This window comes from Ascaphus truei, chromosome 12, assembly GCF_040206685.1.
Source record: "Ascaphus truei isolate aAscTru1 chromosome 12, aAscTru1.hap1, whole genome shotgun sequence".
In the NCBI taxonomy this organism is placed as follows: Eukaryota; Metazoa; Chordata; class Amphibia; order Anura; family Ascaphidae; genus Ascaphus; species Ascaphus truei.
The window spans coordinates 17093989-17114417 of NC_134494.1; the positions used below are offsets into that span (position 1 = coordinate 17093989).

Below are 20429 nucleotides of genomic sequence, written 5' to 3' on the forward strand. Positions count from 1 at the left end.
CCCTAAATCAAATAGAATAAGGATTTATATTGAAAAAAAATGTATCCAACACATTTTAAACATATTAATGAGAGATTCAAAATCCATAACATGTTCATAAGACTTTATTAGGATATTTGTGACCCACAATGTCTGGGTCTGAGTTTCCCCCCCAGGAAAAGTGGGTGAATGGAACATTGAAAAGCGGAAGCGAAGTGGTGAGGCAGGTCCTGTGAATCCATGACAACGGCATGAACCAATCAGAAAGCTCTTTTCCTGAAAGGCCTATGAGTGAGGTTCTTCTATTGATGAGATAATAGGGTCTTGGCTGGATGGAACCTTCTGATTGGCTAATATCATACAACCAGACTGCCCAATGTTAGAGAGTTGTGCACAAGGCACCTGCTCTAAGATTTAAGACGGTGCCCCCGCAGAGCAGAACGAAGCCTTCTGATTGGTTCGTTTCACAGTCCTGATTTATCTCGGGTCTACCGCCCTCAGGGAAGTTATTGGGGGTGAATCTGCCCCCCGAGGAGGAGAGAGAGCACTCTGTGCTGGAGGAGACCTTCGAGTCAGGGTGGTCAGACGGGCCTGAGGATGACGATGATACGGAGATGCTGTTTTGTGCGACTATGGAGCAGCTGGGAGCGGCACGGGTATTCCAGGAGTGAGTGTCTCTGCTTGGCAGTGGCCACCTTTTTATTTTCCCAATCTCTTCAATCCCTTTCTATCCTTATTCCTTGCCTCATACTCGTTCTATTTTTCCACTCTTTTCCACCTCACTTTTGCTCCCTCTGTCCTTTTATGTCGAATACTCCTCTTTTCTCTCAACCTCTCTTCTTTCTCTTCATAATTTCTCTCCTTTTAATTCTACATCACTCCCTTCATGCTCTCTGTCACCTCTCTTCCTTTCCTCTCTGGGTTCCTTCTTTATCTCCTTCTCTCTCCCATTTTCTGCATGTTTCTTTTCTCTCTCTATTCCCATCATTCTCTCTCTCATAATCCATATTTCATCCGTCTCCCCCTTTCTCTCTCTTTGAATATATACTTGTACAAATCCACAATTCCAAATATACAATCGTCACGAGCTTAGTATCCCTAAAATCCACAATGGGATATACCTATAGACTTAATAGTAGCAACTGGAGTTGGCATACTGGGAAAGGGATCTCAAATAAACAACAGAGAACAAAGAAGCCCCGATGTACATCCAATATAATAATTACTTTAATTTATTTCCCTATGATAAGCAAGGATCAAAACATGTTGTCTGCCTCCATCAGGCCTGCTGACAGCCTTTACGGGGGCCAAGGACAAAGTGCTAATTAGAACCCCTGAATTGTTGAGCGTGGAGAGAAATATTGTTGAGTGTGGGGGGTTGAGCAGGCCCTCCATATCTATGGGCCTTAGTAGCTGTGTCAGATGGGAGGAATGGCCCAATCAGTGCAGCAGGGCCCAGCTGGCAAACAATCAGGGAAGTTGGGTCTGGATCTCCTCCACCTCTCTCAGTGACCCTGGCAACACGTCAAGGTAGACCCATTCAGCAGGTTCCTACAATACAAATTGTATACTGTGTCCTTTGAATTTCCTCCACTACATAGAGAAAAGATTAAGCAAAACAATGATACAGTCATTATTAGCTAAAAGGGCCTGCATTGACGTGGTGGCAGGCTCAACGTGTTTCGGCTTAAAGATTGAGCTAAGTGACCCTTACTTATGTAACCCCTCCTTGCCCGGCTCCCACTAAGGAAGGCAACAACTAAGTGAGGTGGAGTAGGTTTGATGCAGGTGTTCGTGCTTAGACTCTCATACCTTTTTCTCAGGGTGCTGGCGTCCGGGCTGGCTGGTATTGTAAGCATGATGCACAGTAAGAAGGGCGCAGACTTCGTACATTCTTCTTCCCTGAGAACTCAGATAGTTCCCCAGGGAGGTACACGTGGCTTTGTCACATTCCCTTGTCCATGGTTAAGGGAAACTTGATATCTCTGGCTCCAGTGAACTGGAGCCACTCCCAGGTACCATCTAAAACTCTGTATAGGATTTTACTTCTATTGAGGTTCCCATCTACCTGTCTTCCTTACACTGCCCTAGAAGTCTATACTATGGAAACCTGGTGTGCATATGCATAGGGTTGGCATTAGAGTAACTCTAGCTGTGACACTTGCCTGAAACCCTGATTTAGGGAGAAGGAGCGGCTCAGTGAGTAAAGGCACTGACTCTGGCACTGAGTTTGAAGCAGGGGAACCTGGTTCAATTGCCAGTGTCGGCTTCTTGTGACCTTGGGTAAGTCACTTTATCTCCCTGCTTCAGGCACCAAAAAAACATAGATTATAAACTCTACAGGGCAGGGACTGTGTCTGCAAAATGTCTCTGTAAATAGCAGCGCTATACAAGTACAAACTATTATTATTATTAATTATTATTATTTAGGGATCCTTTACTTTGAAACGTCACGCACGTCCTCCTTGAAGGAAAGATAGCATTCTCCAACATCTTGACTATGACGGTGGCCATTCCTAGATAAGCGACCCTCTTCCCTAACCGTAAAACAATAAAAGGTGACCATACTTCTTCACACAAAGTTGCACATTAAGACATACCATTAACAGCATACACTTATGACAGTGAGACTCCCTTCCTCTGGTGTCCTCCAGGAGCCTTGGGGCCTGGCAGCTTTTCATACAACTGCATGATGTCGTTATCCTGCCCCTGTAACTGGGAAAGATACAGACATCCTCAGCCTATTAGAACTTATACATGTCAGGTGACTATTCAAGAAAGGTTCTGAAATTAAGGAGGGGCCAGACACCTGACATGAGCTACTTTGGCAACATAGAATTATCTACATAGAATAAGCTACAGGAAAGTAGTTACGTTTAGCTGGGGTCTTTCCTATACATTAACCTGTTAATTCCCTATTAACCCATTCAGTGGACACTAGTAATCCCACATTTATAAGAAGAATATATATAAATGAATGCAATCATTTATTACATTGGATGCACATTGGGGCTTTCTTGTTTCTTGTCTCCATTCCTCCTTCTGTCTCTCCGTTTTTGTTGGCTGCGTGTTGGCCTTGCACACCGGCTAATATTACCCTTGTGCATGCAGGTTAAAATGCACGTAACCCTTGTGATGGTTAGAAGATAACCTGGTGTTTAGGTTATACGGGAAGGTGAGACAGGTTTGCAAGGGTGTTGCACCTTCAACTCTTTCCTCCGTCTACCCTAACTGAGCCATTCTCTTCTTGCCCAGACACCGGGACATCCGGGATTTGTGGAACCGTTTGCGCAGGGAGCACCCGGAGCTCTTGGAGAATTTTGAGGAGTTCCTCTTCCGAGTGTCTTCACATATCAGGGACGTGCATCACGAGAAGGAAACGTTGGAACAGGCTCTGAAACGGTGTGTTAATGTCCCCAAAACCACCACCCATAAACCATGAGTCAATGGTATTGGGAGTTTAGGAGTGCCTAATTGCAGTGCCAATGAAAACCCTTAAAGCAGCGGTGCGCCAACTTTTTGAGCTGTGGCCCCCTTCCTGGGAGCCACAGCGTTCACTCCCCGCGTCTCCCGATGGCTCGGCGTGTCACGAGAAAATAGACAATATATCTAATAACCGGGCCAGATTGAACAAGACTAGGATATAGTAAATTGAATGAGTTTATTTCCTATGAGCAGAACAGACAATACATCAAGCAAATAACATTACAGAAATATTTACACTTACTGGGGTTGGACAAGGAGATATTCAGCCGAATAGCAGCTCCTTAGTTGTTATAGGTCACGAAAAGCACCGGAATAAGGGGTATAAGTAATTATATAGATGCAGGACCCCGTTCCTAAAATGGCAGTTCAGTTATTGGTGAACAATTAGCTTGTCCCAATCACAGGTTGCCAGGTAATGCGAGAAGCTGGGTTTACCCAGCCCCTCATTAATACACCCCTCCCCTGTAGCTACTTGGCCAGCCCATTTATAAAAAACTATGACATGATGCCTTCGTTGCCATCCAGTCTAGCAAAAATGCTTATTGGGCAGGGGTCTTTCATGTTGGGTGTTACGTTTGACAAGTCACAATGGTTAGTACCCATCTGTGAGAGCTGGCTGCATATGCAATGAGGCGAGTCACCCCCATTGATGTACAGGCTTTTTCTCACCTCTGAGGAACTTCTCCACAAAAAAGCCTTTCAAGTAGCCTCCTTTGATTGTACAATTACATATCAAAGCTGCCATTTCCACAGTTATAGTAAAAACAGCGATAACTCATACCTATATTTCACATGTCATAAATCAGATTAACGATATGTATGCAACCTGTGTTCGTTGCATAGGAAAACATGTCCAAATTTCACCTACGTAGCATGTATATAGCAAAAGTTATAATTTTTTACACTTTACCCATTGTCAAGGATAAAATACAATTCTCCCCCTCCCTCCATGTTAATACATAACATAGCAATTAATTCTGCTGAAGCAGGGAAATGCAGATCCACATATACACAATATGGTTAACCCTTTCCCTCCCGACATGATTTATACACACATAGTAATATAACACAGACTGCTGGGGAAATACATCTAAGACCTGGGGCCATTCTGCTGAAGCAGGGGGATGCAGATCAACATATACACAGATCCCATTAACCCCTCATACCGCGATCATGACACGGCGTCACATGGCGACGCGTCGCCGAGGACCCGGCTGGCAGCAGGTAAGTGAGTTACAGAGGCCTCACGCCTGCCCCGGCATTTAATTTAAATACCGTGGGGAAGAGTGAGGGACCTCTGTAACCGCCCGCTCCTCCCCCCTACAAATTCTCCATGGGGGGGGCTCGCCCCCCAATTTGCGCACCGCTGCCTTAAAGCATGAAATCCACTGTAGGATCAATGTGTGGGCAGATATTAGGATCTGTGAACTTTGATGAATGAAGCTGGCTAACTGAACCTGAATGCAGTGTTCTAATTGGTTCATTGACCCTGATGCAAGCATTCTGATAGGTTGATTAACTATGACTGGACAGTTCTGATTGGTTCGTTAACCCGCAATGCAGTTTTCTGATTGGTTGATTGTCCCTAAATCAAGAGTTCTGTGTGGTCCTGTGAGTAGAGTTGCCACCTTTTAAAAGTGTTTGACCCAAATATGAGATTGGGGTCCCACCCTAGACGTAGAACAGCCCCTGAAGCAAAAAATATGCGATGTTAAGGCTATTTTGAGATTATTATTTTTTAAAGGATCTCCCAAACGTGCTCCGTTTAAAAAAAAAATTACATTGGTTTAAAGTAGAACAATACGCAAAGATTAATATTGGAGAGAGTGAGCCAGGTTACAGAAAAACACATTTCTTAAAGATCTGGGATTTTTTTCCTAGTAAAAAAATTAAATAAAAAAGGCTCTGTTGAGAAACAGTATACAGCTGAATGGTGTCACAGTATGATGTATTGCACACGGTACACAGAGATAGATATGTATGTATGGGAGGGGATGTTATAAAGATGTACGCTTTGCACAAAAGTATCACTTGGTGTACTAAAAGAAAAACTCCCCCATGGGAAGCACAGTCAGGCTCTGCCATTTGAGTCGTCGGAGTGGCTGATGAGTGCAGTTTGTCCTTTTGCCTTCGAGGACATTTCTTGAGCCTGGATTGCACCTGTAATTTGATACACTTGCACACACAACACCCACACAATCACAACACACACACACACTCTTTACCTGGGCTGCCTGTGTGTGAGCTGCTTCAGACTGGGGTGGAGGGATTGCCTGTGCAGTGACAGCCCAGCAGCAAGCTGCAGCCCGGAGAGGCAGGCGGTTTCACACCTCCTGTCGGTGCTCCTGAGAAACCCTCAGCCCGGCGCTGGCATGCTAAAACCCTGAGACTTCGGGTCAAACCCGAAGAGGTGGTAATTCTACCTGAGTGCACCCTGATTTCAGATCTCTGATTGAATTGTTGCTCCTGATTAGAGAATTCTGACTGGTTGATTGACCTAGAATCAAGAGTATTGATTGGTTGGTTGACCCTGAATGGCTGGTCCCGACTGGACAATTCTGATTGACTCTTTTAACCTCAGTAGAATTTTCTGATTGGTTGATTGACCTGAATCAAGAGTTTTGATTGGTTGGTTGACCCTGAAAAGCTGGTCCTGCTGACTATATCAAATGTATATCAAATGCAGTGTATATCAAATTCAATACTTGTGTCGTTTTGTTCCCATTTACACTTACATTGTATTCACTATTTCACTTAGTGCTCCCCTTTTAGTTTTTGTTCTCATTTATTGTAAACCTTAAGGGGGTTAATTTTTGGGTTGCAGTCACTGACCTTCACCATTTATATTAATTCACATTACACACTTGTTTTATTACTACTCAAATAGCGCCTAGATTTTTGTTTGTGTTAGTTCATTGACCCCAATTTCAGATTGAGTAACCCTGATTGGAGAGTTCTGATTGGTTGACCAGTAGTGTTGTGATTGTTCCGTTGACCTTGAGCTCAGAATTCCGATAGATCAGTTGTTTCTGATTCTAAAATTCTTAATGATTGAGCATAAATTAAGAGTTGTGACTGATTGATTGTTTGACCCTGAATAGAGGATAGTGATAGGTTAATTTTGCGGCCGAGATTTACAATGTACAAGGACAGTAGACCTGACTCCAAAGTGGGCTTTTCAGAGGTGGACAAACGCTCAAGGCTGAATGAAATGTACATGGCTGGGCTCATTGATAAAACGTTCCTCGTCTTTCTCTCTCCTCTCCCGGTGCCACAGTAAGGAGACAGATCACGGACGGGAGGTGAGGTGTCTATACGAGGAGATGGAGCAGCAGATCAAGATAGAGAGAGAACGTCTCCTCGGAAAGGTACCAACTGGAGGAGTGACACCGGGAGCCTACTGAAGGAGCTTGTAATACACACTCTTGCATATAGAGGGAATAAAAAAGTCAAGCGCAAAGATCTCTCACGGTGTAGTATTATTGTAAAAATGGCTGGATAATTACAGTGGTGAGATATGCACGTACAAAATTAAAAAAAGTTACAAGCATGTGGTCATAAACTGTAATGACCACATGCTTTTAACTTGTTTTTATTACTACTTTAATTTTTTTTTGCTACTTTTCATACTACACCATGACAGCGTTTCTATTTTATTCCCTCTCATATTTCCCAGAGGGAGGTTATTTGCTACCTATTTTTCATTCTAAGGCTGCGGCCATGGTGAACGCTGGAGAGGGCGCAAGCGTTCACTCGGCTTCTCCCCGCCGCCTGCAGCAGGAGAGATCTGTGTCCTGCATGCAGAGGAGATGGGGAGGCGTGTCGGGGGCGTGGCCGTGACAGCACGGAGCTGGTACGCTCTCATTGGGCGAACCGCTCACGTGACCCAGCTGCCGCCCGGCCGCCGCAACTGAAAACAGATTTTTCTGTTCCCCCCCTGCATCGCGGGCGCCGGCGCCTCTGCTCCCACGCTCTATAGACAGCCTCATAGAGGCACATCTATGTGATCGCGCCCCGCGCACCCTCCTGCGCGCCATCGCAATCACCATGGCCGCAGCCTAAGTCGTGTTCACATGCTTCACGAGTTTGTTCCTCTTGAGTTTTAAGCCCACACTTTCTACTCGCCTACCATATATTTTACTGCATTCAATTGCCCTTTTTGTGCTGTCACTTTATATTCAATCAGTATGTTCGTTAATGCAGCTTTTGTGCGCTTCAGATTATTCTGTTTACACACACACACACCAGAAAAACCGGGACACCTTTTATTTTTCATCTTATCTTGCAGAAAAATCACTACATTTTCATTATAATGTGAGCAATTATAGGTCTGTCACAGTAGATTATTACATTTAAGAATTATTTGATAATCTAATAAATATTTTTTGGAGTTGGTGAAGGCGTGGTGACATCATCAAGCGCATCGTTACAAAACGGTGTGTAGCGAAGAAGATAAGTACGTTCTAAAGTGCTGGAGACAGCAAGAATTATGGTCCAAAACTTATATAAAATACTAGCTGAGAGACCCGGCGTTGCCCGGGATGTAATTTTGGGGGGGCGTACGACAGGGTTAGGCTTCCCCCCCCCCCCTTGACAGCTAGGTGGGTGACTGAGTTGACTGAGTGTGTGGGTGACTGGGTGGGTGTGTGACACTTGACTGAGTGGGTGGGTGACTGAGTGGGTGGGTGACTTTGGGTCGGTTTGACTTTGGGTCGGTGGGTGGGTGACTTTGGGTCGGTGGGTGGGTGACTTTGGGTCGGTTTGACTTTGGGTCGGTGGGTGTGTGACTTTGGGTCGGTGGGTATGTGACTTTGGGTCGGTGGGTGGGTGACTTTGGGTCGGTTTGACTTTGGGTCGGTGGTTGGGTGGGTGAGTTGGGTCGGTGGGTGGGTGAGTGGGAGACTGACTGGGTGGGTGAGTGACTGACTGGGTGGGTGGGTGACTGACTGGGTGGGTGAGTGGGTGACTGACTGGGTGGGTGAGTGGGTGACTGACTGGGTGGGTGAGTGACTGACTGACTGGGTGGGTGAGTGGGTGACTGACTGGGTGGGTGAGTGGGTGACTGACTGGGTGGGTGAGTGGGTGACTGACTGGGTGGGTGACTGACTGGGTGACTGACTGGGTGGGTGAGTGGGTGACTGACTGACTGACTGAATGGGTGGGTGACTGGGTGACTGACTGAATGGGTGGGTGACTGGGTGACTGAGTGGGTGGGTGACTGGGTGAGTGAGTGGGTGAGTGAGTGGGTGGGTGAGTGGGTGACTGACTTACTGAATGGGTGGGTGACTGGGTGACTGACTGAATGGGTGACTGGGTGACTGAGTGGGTGGGTGACTGAGTGGGTGGGTGACTGGGTGAAAGTGGGTGACTGGGTGGGTGACTGGGTGGGTGACTGAGTGGGTGACTGAGTGGGTGACTGGGTGGGTGACTGAGTGAGTGAGTGGGTGGGTGACTGTGTGAGTGGGTGGGTGACTGTGTGAGTGGGTGGGTGACTGAGTGAGTGGGTGGGTGACTAAGTGAGTGGGTGGGTGACTGAGTGGGTGGGTGACTGAGTGGGTGGGTGACTGAGTGGGTGGGTGACTGAGTGGGTGGGTGACTGAGTGGGTGGGTGACTGAGTGGGTGACTGAGTGGGTGGGTGAAAGTGACTGGGTGGGTGTGTGGGTGACTGGGTGACAGTGCGTGGGTGGGAGACGGTGTGTGACTTACCTTGACCCCGTGGCATCTGGCTGGGGCAGGAGGTGAGTTCGGGAAGCTGGGGGGGGGCAAGAGTGGCAGGAGTCCCGCGCCGCGCTTCCCCTCTCCGGTAGCGGCGCACGTGATGGGGAGAGCAGGAGGCCCGGCCCGCGCTTCCCCTCTCCGGTAGCGGCGCACGTGATGGGGAGTCCCGCGCCGCGCTTCGACTCTCCGGTAGCGTCACACGTGATGGGGAGTCCCGCACCGCGCTTCCCCTCTCCGGTAGCGGCGCACGTGATGGGGAGAGCAGGAGGCCCGGCCCGCGCTTCCCCTCTCCGGTAGCGGCGCACGTGATGGGGAGTCCAGCGCCGCGCTTCCCCTCTCCGGTAGCGTCACACGTGATGGGGAGTCCCGCGCCGCGCTTCCCCTCTCCGGTAGCGTCACACGTGATGGGGAGTCCCGCACCGCGCTTCCCCTCTCCGGTAGCGGCGCACGTGATGGGGAGAGCAGGAGGCCCGGGCCGCGCTTCCCCTCTCCGGGAGCGGAGCACGTGAGGGGGAGAGCAGGAGGGCCGCGCCGCGAGGGGGAAGGAGCCTGGAGTTTGCTGCTGAGCAGCAGGGCCGCGCTTCCTCCACGGCGCACGGTGAGGGTGATGGTGCGGCTGGGGATGTTGCGGAGCGTGGGGATTTGGGTGAGGTGGGGAGGGGGGAGAGAGTGAGGGGCACCGGGAGAGGAGGGGCACCGGGAGAGGAGGGGGGGGGGGGTGGAAGGTGAGCTGCGGTCCAACTGACGGGGGAGAGTGTGTGTCCCTGTGTGTGTGTGTCCCTGTGTGTGTCCCTGTGTGTGTGTGTGTGTGTGTGTCCCTGTGTGTGTGTCCCTGTGTGTGTGTCCCTGTGTGTGTCCCTGTGTGTGTGTCCCTGTGTGTGTGTCCTTTGGCCGTCACTCCGCCTCAGGCCAATGAGAGGTGTGCGGGGGCGGCCCAAGGGACCAATGAGATTTCCCCTAGGGACACCGGACATCCAGGCAGGCAGGCATGCATGCATGCAGGCAGGCAGGCATACAGTGCTTTCACTAATATAGTATAAGATTTCCTGATAAAGGATGGTCGCTAGGAGGACTGAACAAAACGGATTAGTAAAACAGCGTATCGTTCAGGAGGGGGAGCAGCTGGAACAACGCGTGATCGATGATGCAATCAGACAGCGACGTTCTCGTCTTCAAGCGTTTCAGCAGAAGGACATTTTGAACCACACTTTGAACTCAAACTATATAATAATCTTAGTGTTTCAGATTAGATTCGAAAAGTTTAACACATTTACGAGCTACGAAGGAAAAACTCCTATTTCTTGTTTAACGAAATATCAATGTTACATAGTTACATAGTTACATAGTAGATGAGGTTGAAAAAAGACGTACGTCCATCAAGTTCAACCTATGCTAAATTTAGACAACAGATACTTTATTCTATATCTATACTTACTTATTGATCCAGAGGAAGGCAAACAAAAAACCCCATTAAGGGGAAAAATTAATTCCTTCCTGACTCCAAGAATTGGCAATCGGATTAATCCCTGGATCAACATCCTTCCCATGTATACTTATTTGGTATATCCCTGTATACCTTTCCCATCTAAAAAGATGTCCAACCTTTTTTTGAACAAATCTATTGTATCTGCCATCACAGCCTCCATGGGTAATGAATTCCACATTTTAACTGCCCTTACTGTAAAGAACCCTTTCCTTTGTTGCTGGTGAAATTTCCTTTCCTCCAACCTTAAGGGATGGCCCCGAGTCCTTTGTACTGCCCGTGGGATGAATAGTTCTTTTGAAAGCTCCTTGTATTGTCCCTGAATATATTTGTATATAGTTATCATATCCCCTCTTAGACGCCTCTTTTCTAATGTAAATAAATCTAATTTAGCTAGCCTCTCCTCATAAGTTAGAATGTCCATCCCCTTTATTAATTTGGTGGCTCTTCTCTGCACTCTCTCTAGTTCCATAATGTCTTTTCTTAGGATTGGTGCCCAAAATTGTACTCCATATTCAAGGTGTGGTCTTACTAATGCTTTGTAAAGGGGCATAATTATATCTACTTCCCTTCCATCCATTGCCCATTTGATGCAAGATAAGATCTTGTTTGCCTTTGCAGCTACTGCATGACATTGGGCACTATTGCTAAGCCTGCTGTCTACAAGCACTCCTAAATCCTTCTCCATCAAGGATTCCCCCAATATATCTCCATTTAATTTGTAAGTCGCTTTTTTATTCTTGCATCCCAAATGCATAACCTTACATTTATCTGTATTAAACCTCATTTGCCATTTACCTGCCCACGTTTCCAGTCTCTCCAAGTCCTTCTGAAGAGAAATTTCATCCTGCTCTGATTCTATTACCTTACACAATTTAGTATCATCAGCAAAGATGGAGACTTTGCTCTCGATCCCAACCTCAAGGTCATTAATAAACAAGTTAAAAAGCAGGGGTCCCAGTACCGATCCTTGAGGTACTCCACTCACGACTTTAGCCCAACCTGAAAAAGTTCCATTTATGACAACCCTCTGTTGTCTGTCCTTAACCAGTTTTCAATCCAGGTGCATATATTAGTCCAATTTTCTTTATTTTGTACACCAACCTCTTGTGTGAAACCGTATCAAAAGCCTTTGCAAAATCGAAGTAGACCACATCAACAGCATTACCCTGGTCTACAGTAGATTCCTATTTACCTCCTCAAAGAAACAAATAAGGTTAGTTTGGCAAGATCTATCCTTCATAAATCCATGCTGACTATTACTAATAATTTTATTTTACATTAGGTATTCCTGAATATTATCCCGTATTAAACCTTCAAGTAATTTCCCTACTATTGAAGTCAGGCTTACAGGTCTGTAATTTCCCGGTTGTGATCTAGCTCCCTTTTTAAATATAGGCACCACATCTGCTTTACGCCAATCTTGTGGTACTGAGCCTGTGGAAATGGAGTCCTTGAATATTAAATATAATGGTTTTGCTATTACTAAGCTTAACTCCTTGAGAACTCTTGGATGTATGCCATCGGGGCAGGTGCCTTATTAACTTTAATTTTTTCAAGTCGCTTATGAACTTCTTCCTCAGTTAACCAATTGTTCATTAATATGGAGGTTGTGGCTTCCTCCTGCGGCACTACTATTGAACTTGATTCTTCCCTGGTAAACACAGAGGCAAAGAATTTGTTTAATACCTCAGCTTTTTCCTTATCTCCAATAATCTTCCTACCCATCTCACACTGAAAGGGTCCTATATTTTCTTTTCTCATTTTTTTGTTATTAAGGTACTTAAAGAACTTTTTAGGGTTGACCTTACTTTCTATTGCAATCCTTTTTTCATTATCCATTTTTGCTAATTTGATTGCCCTTTTGCAATTTTTATTACATTCCTTATAATTCTGATACGATGTCTCTGTCCCTTCTGACTTAAAGAATCTAAACGCCTTCCTCTTCTTGTCCATTTCCTCCCCTACCTGTTTATTTAGCCACATTGGTTTTGACTTATTTCTTTTATACTTATTACCCAAGGGTATACACTGATAAGTGTGTTTTTCTAACAATGTTTTAAAGACTGCCCATTTATCTTCTACATTTTTCCCTGCAAAAACATCATCCCATTGTATTACTACTAGATTAGACCTCAGTTTATTAAAATCTGCCTTTCTAAAGTTTAAAGTCTTTATTGAACCCAAAGTCTTAGTTAACATTAGTTGATTGTGTACATTGTGCTTCTTATATCGTGTTAATCTATATAACAGACCTACAATTCTGCACATTTTCATGGGGAGTGAGCAAGAAATACATGATATGATGAAAAATGAAAGGGGTCCCATTTTTCCTGAACATGGTGTATATATATCTGTATAGATATATATCTATATCTACATATATTTATAGAGAATGTTAACAGTGTCACATCTTAGTGAATATACCTGATAGGGGTGTATCTGCCTCTGTCTCATTGATAATAAGCAGTGTGTATACCGCACACTCACAGTATACATACAGAGAGAATGATGCATATGTTTACACAAATCCTACACGCATAAATCTTTATCAATATATACTTTTGCATATTATATATGTGTTTAGGTATATATAAATAATTTATAAGTAAATATATATATATATATATATATATATATATATATATATATATACAAGCTTAAGCCTATAGGGGGAACCATATTGAATGGTTTTGAAGCAAAAGGTGGCACTGTGTGCTCGTTTGCATGTCATTTCCCTGAATCCCTTGTTGCAGTGGAAGTGCTGTGTGCTGTGTGCTGTGTGCTGTGTGATAATGGTGAAAGGCGGGGTTGCAGACCAGTCTAAGGCTGAGTCCATGCTCCCTGCTTGCTCGCTGAGGCTCAGGGAAAGCGGGTGCTTTCCCTGGCCTTGCGGTTGCTTACCGCGGGTCGTCTGGGGGCGGGCGCGTCACTGGCCGGGGGCGTGCCAGTGACGTCACGGAGCTGGTTCGCCCTCATTGGGCGAACCGCTCACGTGACCGGTCTGTCGTGCCGGCAAGCGGGGGAATTTTAAATTCCCCTAAGACCTGCGCTTCCGCAAGCGCGCGGAAGCGCAGGTGAGCCCCTACTAAAGCCGCTCTAATTGCGGCTGTAGGGGCTCAGTGCTGAGCGGGAGCGCGCCTCAGCACGCTTCCGCCAGCAAGCGGTTAACATGGCCGAGGCCTAAGACATGCAAATGAGCATACAGTATATTTCCATTTGCTATACATACATACATACATACATATACATACATGCAGGTGGAATGGCCGCACTCTCTTTCATGCAATGCCTTACAAGGCAATTCCGTACAAGGTACTATAGAAGCAGCTATTATAATGTTATATCCAAACTCATCGGAGACTAGGGGATCTATGCAGTAAGCGCCGAAAAAGTGCAATCGCCAAGGGTTGCCGATAGGCCTTATTTTGGCGATTTGCTCTTGCAGTATTCAGTAAGGGCCGAATCCATGCCGATCCCTGCCGAATCACTGAGAAAGCAAAACTGCCGATGAGCCTGTGCCGAAACAGGCTGGCTCCCGATAACCTGCCGATAGGCCTTTTCTGCCGATAGGTGTTTGCAGCAGAGAGAGACCAGCCGCTCTCTCAGCGCAAACATCGGCAAAATATAAATTATTTATAAACAACTTTTACTCATAGTGTACATGTGCAGGGGGTCTACGGAGCTGAACCGCATTGGTTTCAGGTCCGGGGACCCCCTGCTTCCCGAGATACAGGCCCCTTTATGAGGTGCCGGTATCCCTCTGCATTTAAAGGTCCCGATCACGTGACCGCGGAATGTAAACAAAGCAGAGGGATAACGGCACCCCATAAAGGAGCCTGTATCTCGGGGAGCAGGGGGTCCCCGGACCTAAAACCACACACATATCAATAAACACTCGTTCCTTACCTTTGCGGCTATGTGCTACGGTAACGAAGCAGCATGAATGTATTTTTAATAATAGTGTACTGTGAGCAGGGGGTCCCCTGAGCTGAACCGCGTTGCTTTATGGACCAGGGACCCCTGCTTCCTGAGTTACAGGCCCCGGTATGTGTCATCGGGTGGCAGTGTCGCCACCATCTTTATAGCATCCCATTCGCGCCGTGTCCGCTATAAATATGGCGGCGACACTGTAACCGATGCCCCAAACCGGGGCCTGTAACTCGGGAAGCAGGGGATCTCTGAGCCACAAATCAATGCGGTTCAGCTCAGGGGACCCCCTGCTTCCGCACAATATTATTAAAATACATAAATGCTGCTTCATTACCATAGCGTATAGCCGCTAAGGCAATGAAGTAGTTAAAGCAGAATAGCATGTTTATTGGGGACATTTGCCCCCAATAAACATTGCAATAAACAACATACACCCCCTGTGTATTTAAAATACATAAACAATAATAAATACATTAAATACATATAGCACTCACCCATTTCCGGCTGCCACGATGAAGGCCATCCTCATCTTCATCCTGCCCATGCCCCCTCCGCTTCTGCAAAACAGACACAAGAATGAAAACATCCAATGTAATGTCCCCTAACCCCTTAATCACCATAGCGGTTATTAACCGCTACAGTCATTAAGGGGTTAACCCACCCTCACCCACCACTCGGGAGGCCTACATACACTCCCCCACTAACCCCCCACACCGTGAGGCCTAACCACCCTTACCCACTACCCACAAGGGAGGCTAACCCACATACCATTGGGGCCAATACACCCCCCCCACCCCCAGTACCCACAATAAAAACAATACACCGCACCACAATAAGCATCATTCTATTTATTAAATACATTACCCACCCCCTGTGCCCCCCCATAAATACATGATTTATCTTTTTACATACAGAGTTAATACCCCAGCCCCACGCGAATCCCCGGCGGGCTGGCGGGTCACCTGACAGACCTACAGGGTACCAGAAGCTTGTTTCAAACAGGTTCTGGAGGCCTGTTGGTGGGTCCTGCCAAGCGCCATGGCCCCCAGGTGGTCTCCTTAGGTCACCGTGGCCCTCAATTGGGTCCCCATGGTAGGCCCGCGGATGTCTGGGAGCCCCGGGTCAGACCCACAGGTGTCTGTGGGGCCTCGGGTGGTTCCCACGGGGGTCTGGGGAACTCACAAGTGCTCACTACGGGTCCGCGGTGCCCCCACGGATATGGGACCACCGCTTCATCCCCGCACCTATGGGTCCACGGTGCCCCCATGGATGTGGGACCACTGCTTCATCCCCACAGACTACGGGTCCGCGGTGCCCCCACAGATGTGAGGCCACCGCTTCATCCCCGCAGGTGTCACCCGTGGAACCACCAGCCTGATACCCGAGGAGACCGCAGGTGGTCTCCAGAGGTCTCACGCAGAACCAAGAAACCAACCCTGAATATAAAAAAAATAAACCTGGCCTATACATTCAATACATACATCCCCCCCCCCCCAAACACCTACAGTACAATAATGTGCTAAATAACTATTATCCAGATAGGGATAATAGATTATTTCCCCATTAATAAACATATTAACTAGCATATTCAAATAAATAAAGTACTACTGACCTCATCAATAAGAAGCCCCCGTCGCCAGCAACATCCTTGTCTTTCGTTGCCCACAAAATACAAAGCCAATACATTGCAATTACATTCAGATATCAATTAACCCCTTAAACACCTTATTGGATAATAACCGCAAAGGTAATTAAGGGGTCAAGCCACACTGGCCCGATACCCACCCTTCACCCATTCATTTGTACAGTGGCTTCATCATGCAACTATATATATATATATATATATATATATATATATATATATATATATATATATATATATATATATATATATATATACACAGAGATAGATATATATATATATATATATACGCACACATGATGAACCAATCTACAAATAAATGTAAAAAGGTTATCAAAAACATGCTGTACTACAAATAACACTTCTCCATACAGACACACTACAATAAAATCAATTTCCTTTAAAAATCCAATCTGATCTTCCAATCAAAATCCTCAAATGCCAATCAAAAACCTCAAATGACAATCAAAACATTGCATTTACATTGTATATATGATGCATACAATCTATGCACATATACATTCTGCAAATGAATGTTAACAATAACATATTCAAAACAAAATACCAATACCTCCAAACAAGTATACTATTTAAACCAATCCAGTAAACATAAATCAATTAGCATTCATTAATTACATCCCTAAACAATTTACATTCCATCCCTAACAATTAAACAATTAACTAATTCAAGCTTTGAACAAAACAATTTATCCTGTGAAAAAATATAAGTACCAACAAGGATACAATATACAAAAGCAAGCCTCACCCTGACCTAAAGTACACCATACAATAGCAACAATTACATCTATCTAATTTTAAAATACATTATACACACATTTATGCATAGCAGCATAGCAAAATTAATTTAAAACACAGCAAATCAAGCTTTTAAAACAACATAATTTCTTACCCTGTATGTATATATCGATCTAGACATACATACATACATACAGTGGCAAGAAATGATATACCAAAAATAAATAAATACACATGTTAAAAAAGGTTTAAAAAAAATTAACAAGTTAAATAAAATACATTTCTTTAGTTCACTTACCATTACTTGACCCACTCACCGACTCCCATTGAACAGCTTACTCTCGAACCAATCGACGCACAGGAACCCATAAAATAACAAACCATAAAATAATAAACATTAAACTAAAAATCCAAAACAATCCACGGGTCTTCTATTTGTAATCCATCTTCATCTGTATTCTTCTTTCTTCTATCTGCGGCTCTCGTCCGGGGTCTTCTTGTCTTCTACGGCCACGCCATGGCCTTCTTCTTATGTAGGAGGTCCTTCCTCCTCGGCGTCTTGCTTCAAAATGAGACGACATAGGCTACCGTACCATGTGAGGACGGCCATGTTTCTTTTCATGACGTCATCTTAAAGGCAATTGAAGCAAAGCCATTCTGATTGGCTGTGCTTTCATTGCCTTTAAGTGACGTCATCATTTTTTTTTTCTCGGCCAAAACACATGATTTTCACGGCCCAATCAGGGCCGTGGGAACCATGACGAAAATGTGACGTCATAGGCCTTTAAAAGCCTATGTCGTCTCATTTTGAAGCAAGACGCCGAGGAGGAAGGACCTCCTACAGAAGAAGAAGGCCAGGGCGTGGCCATAGAAGACAAGAAGACCCCGGAAGAGAGCCGCAGATACAAGAAAGGAGAATACAGATGAAGATGGATTACAAATAGAAGACCCGTGGATTGTTTTGGATTTTTAGTTTAATGTTTATTATTTTATGGTTTGTTATTTTATATGTTCCTGTGCATGGATTGGTTCGAGAGTAAGCTGTTCAATGGGAGTCGGTGAGTGGGTCAAGTAATGGTAAGTGAACTAAAGAAATGTATTTTATTTAACTTGTTAATTTTTTTTAAAGCTTTTTTAACGTGTATTTCTTTATCTTTGGTATATAATTTCTTGCCACTGTATGTATGTATGTATGTATGTATGTCTAGATCGATATATACATACAGGTTAAGAAATTATGTTGTTTTAAAAGCTCGATTTGCTGTGTTTTAATTTGGCTATGCTGCTATGCATAAATGTGTGTATAATGTATTTTACAATTAGATAGATGTAATTGTTGCTATTGCATGGTGTACTTTAGGTCAGGGTGAGGCTTGCTTTTGTATATTGTATTCTTGTTGGTACTTATATTTTTTCACAGGATAAATTGTTCTGTTCAACGCTTGAATTAGTTAATTGTTTAATTGTTAGGGATGGAATGTAAATTTTTTAGGGATGTAATTAATGAATGCTAATTGATTTATGTTTACTGGATTGGTTTAAATAGTATACTTGTTTGGAGGTATTGGTATTTTGTTTTGAATATGTTATTGTTAACATTCATTTGCAGAATGTATATGGTGCATAGATTGTATGCATCATATATACAATGTAAATGCAATGTTTTGATTGTCATTTGAGGGTTTTGATTGGCATTTGAGGATTTTGATTGGAAGATCAGATTGGATTATTAAAGAAAATTGATTTTATTGTAGTGTGTCTGTATGGAGAAGTGTTATTTGTAGTACAGCATGTTTTTGATAACCCTTCTACATTTATTTGTATATTGGTTCATCATGTGTGTGTATATATATCTCTCTCTCTCTCTCTGTATATATATATATATATATATATATAGTTGCATGATGAAGCCACTGTACAAAAGAATGGGTGAAGGGTGGGTATCGGGCCAGTGTGGCTTAACCCCTTAATTACCTTTGCGGTTATTATCCGATAAGGTGTTTAAGGGGTTAATTGATATCTGAATGTAATTGCAATGTATTGGCTTTGTATTGGCTATGTATTTTGTGGGCAACGAAAGACAAGGATGTTGCTGGCGACGGGGGCTTCTTATTGATGAGGTCAGTAGTACTTTATTTATTTGAATATGCTAGTTAATGTGTTTAATAATGGACAAATAATCTATTATCCCTATCTGGATAAGTTATTTTGCACATTATTGTACTGTAGGTGTTGGGGGGGGGGGGGGGGGGTGTATGTATTGAATGTATAGGCCAGGTTTATTTTTTTTACATTCAGGGTTGGTTTCTTGGTTCTGCGTGAGACCTCTGGAGACCACCTGCGGTCTCCTCGGGTATCTCACGGGTATCAGGCTGGTGGTTCCACGGGTGACACCTGCGGGGATGAAGCACTGGCCTCACATCTGTGGGGGCACCGCGGACCCGTAGTCTGCGGGGATGAAGCGGTGGTCCCACATCCGTGGGGGCACCGCGGACCCATAGATGCGGGGATGAAGCGGTGGTCCCACATCCGTGGGGGCACTGCGGACCTGTAGTGAGCACTCGTGAGTTCCCCAGACCCTCGTGGGAACCACCCGAGGCCCTGCAGACACCTGTGGGTCTGACCCGGGGCTCCCAGACATCCGGGGGCCTACCGTGGGAACCCAATTGTGGCCCACGGTGACCCAAGGAGACCACCTGGGGGCCATGGCGCTTGGCGGGACCCACCAACAGGCCTCCAGAACCTGTTTGAAACAAGCTGCTGGTACCCTGTAGGTCTGTCAGGTGCCCCGCCAGCCCGCCGGGGACTCGCGTGGGGCTGGGGTATGAACCCTGTATGTAAAAGGATAAATCATGTATTTATGGGGGGGGGCACAGGGGGTGGGTAATGTATTTAATAAATAGAATGATGCTTATTGTGGGGCGGTGTATTGTTTTAATTGTGGGTACTGGGGGTGGGGGAAGGGGGTATTGGCCCCAACGGTATGTGGGTAGGCCTCCCTTGTGGGTAGTGGGTGAGGGTGGTTAGGCCTCACGGGGTGGGGGGGTTAGTGTGGGAGGGTATGTAGGCCTCCCGAGTGGTGGGTGAGGGTGGGTTAACCCCTTAATGACTGTAGCGGTTAATAACAGCTATGGTGATTAAGGGGTTAGGGGACATTACATTGGATGTTTTCATTCTTGTGTCTGTTTTGCAGCAGCGGAGGGGGCATGGGCAGGATGAGGATGGCCTTCATCGTGGCAGCCGGACATGGGTGAGTACTATATGTATTTAATGTATTGATTGGTGTTTATGTATTTAAAATGGGCACATTCACTATTATCGATTTGTGGATAATAGTAATTGTGGCCATTACTATACTGTATGTGTTAAGGGGGGGGGGGCTTATTTCTTTATAAGTATGTGTTTTGACATTAATGTGGGGGGGCACATAA

General features: G+C 45.2%; 1 protein-coding gene across 7 annotated transcripts in view; it reads left to right on the top strand.

The window, feature by feature from the left end:
* The window catches only part of CRACR2B (calcium release activated channel regulator 2B), a 66597-nt gene that overhangs the window by 32596 nt on the left and 13572 nt on the right, over positions 1–20429 (top strand). For 4 of the 7 annotated variants that reach the window (XM_075566835.1, XM_075566836.1, XM_075566834.1 and 1 more), the window contains 4 exons: positions 481–646; positions 3235–3381; positions 6743–6833; positions 20192–20248. In XM_075566835.1, coding sequence (XP_075422950.1) covers positions 481–646; positions 3235–3381; positions 6743–6833; positions 20192–20248 — 461 coding nt within the window. The remainder of the gene's footprint in view (positions 1–480; positions 647–3234; positions 3382–6742; positions 6834–20191; positions 20249–20429) is intronic. The other 3 variants (XM_075566838.1, XM_075566840.1, XM_075566839.1) reach the window with 1 other exon arrangement.